The sequence below is a fragment of the Olea europaea genome, unplaced genomic scaffold (genome assembly GCF_002742605.1).
Source record: "Olea europaea var. sylvestris unplaced genomic scaffold, O_europaea_v1 scaffold119, whole genome shotgun sequence".
Classification (NCBI taxonomy): domain Eukaryota; kingdom Viridiplantae; phylum Streptophyta; class Magnoliopsida; order Lamiales; family Oleaceae; genus Olea; species Olea europaea.
In genome coordinates, this window is record NW_019229312.1 from 590,011 (window position 1) to 594,631 (window position 4,621).

Below are 4,621 nucleotides of genomic sequence, written 5' to 3' on the forward strand. Positions count from 1 at the left end.
AAGAATTTGATTTGATAGATGTAGATGAATTTAAGATTGGACTTTTCGATCCCTACGCTGCTTTTTATCCTGTGTCCAGGTTGAAGGTATCTTATCAATACCAAACAAGACTTTCTTCAAATCCATCTGAGCGAGAATTGCTTGTATCTTCACTTGTCATAAAGTAAATCTCGTGCTTCAATCTAATAATGGAATATCATATTTCGTTGTTGTCATGTGGAATAATGAAGCTTACTCTAATATCACTTGTTTCGAATTGATCTCAAGATAATGATAATAATGGAATAAACAAGAAAAACAAGATTTATGTGGAAACTCAAGATTGAAAGAAAAAAAAAAAACCAAAGGTAGAGGAGGAAAAATCCACTATAATTAATAGTAATTATGTTTATAACAAGATCTCAATTAATATATAAAGCCCTAAAAAAGTTTTATGAATGTTATGGGAACAATACAAGTCATGACTTATATATATAAAATTATAAAAGTCAAGTTGTAGATAAATAAGAGTTCAAAAACACGTCAAAACACGGACTGACGTGGGTCGGTTGATAACCTTGTCGCTTGAGCGATAGTTGAGCGGTAGGGAGGCTCTAGAAAAATATGTAGGAGCACTCAAGCGGATGGCTAGCGAAAATGCAACGACTTTTCTTTGCAGTCCATCATTTTGATCTCTTTAAAACACTTTAACCAAAATTTCAATATCCACCAGAATTTAAATCAAACTACAACAAGTCCACACGATAATAAACTAGCTCCAAAATCAACATCCACGAAACCTTAAAATTTTCGTTTCATTGCATGGACACCATCGCGAATAATTTTTAATTTTGTTAATAGAGGAGATGTTGGAAAAAATAAATGGTATACAGTATTATTCTAATTTCCTTTTAAGAAAAATAATTTATTATGCATGATTTGGTCAAAACCAAACTAGTTATCTTCATCAATTTTCCCCGTAGTGAAATAGCAAACCCACAAATTTGGAGAGTTATATGCGAGTTTACACCATCAGTCATCAAAGCAAAAAATAACTAAAACATCCTTATTTGGACTTTATAGACAAATTGTTGTCCTTCTCTTTCGGAAAGAACCTTGTCAAAGTGGAGCACCTGAAAATGGGTATCTAATCAGACCCCAATCATTAAGACAGAGTCATGCCACACAAAGAAAGGCCAACAATTTGCTTATACAATGCAGCCATGGTCTAGTCAATTTTGTTAACTAGGAAAATCATTTATGTTTTTTGGCAGCCAAAAAAATAAAGGGCCTTAGCAATTATATCATACTAAGATTTTAATGGGAATATGATATATTGTGGTCGGGTAGGGTGCCCTCCGATTGAGTCATTATATATCTTACATTGTTAAAAAAAGTAGCCTCCAAGAGGTTGTTTGAATATTTGGGGCAGTTCCAAAGAGGCAATGTGAGTGAGATTCCACTATAAATTAATGTAGGTTCAATTGGGAGACAACTGCGTGGGAGACAACTGTGGGATTGTGTGTCTTGTTGATTTAATTTGTTTCTTTTCTTTTTCTCACGTGAAAAATAAATGGGTCTCGGGTTGTAAAAAGTTGAAGACATAAGATAAACCACTACTTGATTAGTGTGATGGATTATACAATAGTGAATATTATTAATGGTTTTTTCTTTTACCTCGAATCGAAAGTTAAAACCAATAATTGAAAAACAAAATTAAAGAATTGAAAAGAAACCAAATTTCTCAATTGAAATCTCCAATATGCTCTCCGGTTTGGTGGTGTAATCAGAGTCTTAGATCACAACCCAATCTCCATAAAGGCAACTCCACAAATAGGTCCAAACACCAAATCCAAACAACCCACAGAGGCTCCAGAAGGGGATGAACGTAGGCTCTACAAAAGAGCAAGAAACCGGGCAGAAGAAGAAAGGCAGAGGCACAAGTTGCACAAAGCAAAAGGAGACAGCCACTATTTATTCCACCCAAGGAGAAAACCGTGTGTTTGTAATGTATTATAAGGGCAAAGGAACAAGTCCCTTAAATAAGAGACAATTAGGTTACCTTAAGTAAATGAGTCGTTTAGAATAAATCACCAAGCAATTGGGTAACAAAGTCACTTTGCCATCCACTGCTACTAAATCACCACCATCAAGTTAAACTGGTGCTTGCTGTTGGGGCGCGCTTTGGAAGAAGCGGTCTATTACCTAGCTGTCTTATTGGGAATAACAAGAGTATCGAGTCTGTCTAATCTCCAAGTGATTTATTTGATGATCTTTACTCTATCTTTATAATTGAGCTACCAAAGTTGTGGATACAAGCTATTTAATTCGATCTTCATTCCTTGGCCATCAAAAGCCAGTGAAGCGTAATTCCGACCTATTAATCATTGAATAATTCTTGGTGTGCATTATGAACGGTGTACATAATGTACCCATAGCACAACTCTTAATCATTATAGCCCCAAATGTTTGTTTGGGACCAAAATTCCCAACAATTAAGAAAGAATAAAAATTAAAATCTTAATTATCTCCCTCCAGTTGAGGAGATGCATACTCTAAATAGTGATAATACGATATGTTTATACAGACTTTACTTTATCTAGATTATTAATTATATCCTAAAAAAGTTGGCAGATTCCTTTATTACCCAGCTTTTAGGAGCTGATTACGCAATTGATACCAAAATATATTCACAAAGTGGAAATGAATTATATATGTTGATAGAGAGGAATTTCAACCTTTAGATTCTGCGAATTAATTCTCTGATGGTGCGATCAAATCACATATCTCAACATCCAAAGTATATAATCAAAGGATAGTCTTTGATACAAAGAAAACATGTCGACTTTGTTTTTAATGCAGTCTTGATTTAAAAATAACTGTGTTTGATACGAATGAAATATGACATGAATTTGGAACGTTCACTGAACTAAAATTATGTGGCACTCGACAATCCTTATATGGCAAATTTTTGACATTTAAGCATGACTTGGCATGCCAGGTGGAGAAATAGAATTTAAATACCATTTTAACAACAAAAACTGTAAATATGTGTGACCTTTTAATCCTCGAAAATGTCAAACTTTTGCTTTGCGAATCCATCGAAGGAAAATAGGGTTCTTAGATCATCTTCAATCCATTTCACTAAAAATAGTGAAACTTTCACATCATAATGGTACAATTTTTACACCATCTTATTTAGCCGTTGTTTTGTTTGGATAAAAATTAGATTTTTAATAGATTGTACATGAAGTTGGTAAAATATATAATTGAAAAATTGATAAAAGTTGTGAATCCCATAAAATGTGTAGTTAAAATAAGTTTTAAGAAATGAAGGCGAAACTGGGCTTAATCTTGTCCAAATCATTATACCAATTAAACACATCATTTCGGAGAAAGTTAGAAACGATGAGCACGCATCTATTTCTCACCTTACTCTGATCCTTGTTAACTCCGGCGACACGGATATTCCGGCCGATGAACACTCCCGGAATGCCACATCAAGAAGATGATTAAGAAGGGTCCCACTCTTCACACAACCTAAATGTCCCATAACTGCATCAGCAAAGCACTATAAACTCACTTTTTTTTGGTACAAGCAAAATAATTGGCCATTATGAAAAAAAGAAATGCAAAAGGAATTCACATAACCCGTTCATGGATTTATACACAACGAATCAGAATGTTCAATCAAGATGCACTTGCAAATGGCTACTGTAAAAGTCGCACGTATGAGATGAGATTCTCACACGCTTGTAGTGCTTATAAATATTCTTGTTCCTTGACAACAATTTCCTAGGACAAACACCAATTCCTTAGTGTTTTCCTCTGATACTTCTTCCTTTCACACAACCCCTCTCACATTCTTGCTTTTCTTCATTTCTCATTCTCAAAATGGAAGGAAAAGGAGGCCTTGGTAGATTTTTCGAAACGGCTAAGCCATATATAGCCATGATTTCCTTACAATTTGGCTATGCTGGAATGAATATAATTACCAAAGTTTCTCTTAACAGAGGAATGAGTCACTATGTGCTTGTGGTCTATCGACATGCCTTTGCCACTGCAGTTATTGCGCCCTTTGCCCTCGTTCTTGAACGGTACCCATTTTTTAAGATTTTAGGCAGTATTTTGGTATAGAAGATTCTGGGATTTGGTTCTTTGGACTTCGGTTATGCTGTCCAGTATTTTACAGTTCATTATTATCTTTTTTTTTGTTAATCAACAGGAAAATGAGGCCAAAGATAACATTTCCAATTTTCCTGCAGCTGTTTGTGTTGGGACTTCTTGGGTAAGTATATAAATTTTAAGTTGTGTGTGACTAATTTTCAGTTTGTAGGAAAATAAAATAAAAGTTTCATGTTTCCAATTTGAATTTTGTTTACAGGCCAGTTATTGATCAGAACTTCTACTATGCTGGACTCAAATTTACTTCCCCTACTTTCTCATGTGCAATGAGCAATATGCTTCCTGCAATGACATTCGTCATGGCTGTCCTCTGCAGGTACACTTAAAGATTGTTTGACAAAGTTTTTTCATAGAGGATTTAACAGATTTTGATAAAAAGTCGATCAAATATGTGCTTGAAAAGTTGATAAAAGTTGTGGATCTCATGAAATATGCAAATAAATTTAATTGTTGACCC

At 34.4% G+C, this 4,621-nt stretch overlaps 1 protein-coding gene across 1 annotated transcript in view; it reads left to right on the forward strand.

Annotated features, from left to right (window-relative positions):
• The first annotated feature begins 3,767 nt into the window (after nt 1–3,767).
• LOC111374011 (WAT1-related protein At5g07050-like) overlaps nt 3,768–4,621 on the forward strand; it is a 2,903-nt gene continuing 2,049 nt past the window's right edge. The window contains exons 1-3 of the mRNA XM_022996618.1: nt 3,768–4,076; nt 4,205–4,267; nt 4,364–4,480. Of these exons, the coding sequence (XP_022852386.1) occupies nt 3,874–4,076; nt 4,205–4,267; nt 4,364–4,480 (383 nt within the window). The 5' untranslated portion in view covers nt 3,768–3,873. The remainder of the gene's footprint in view (nt 4,077–4,204; nt 4,268–4,363; nt 4,481–4,621) is intronic.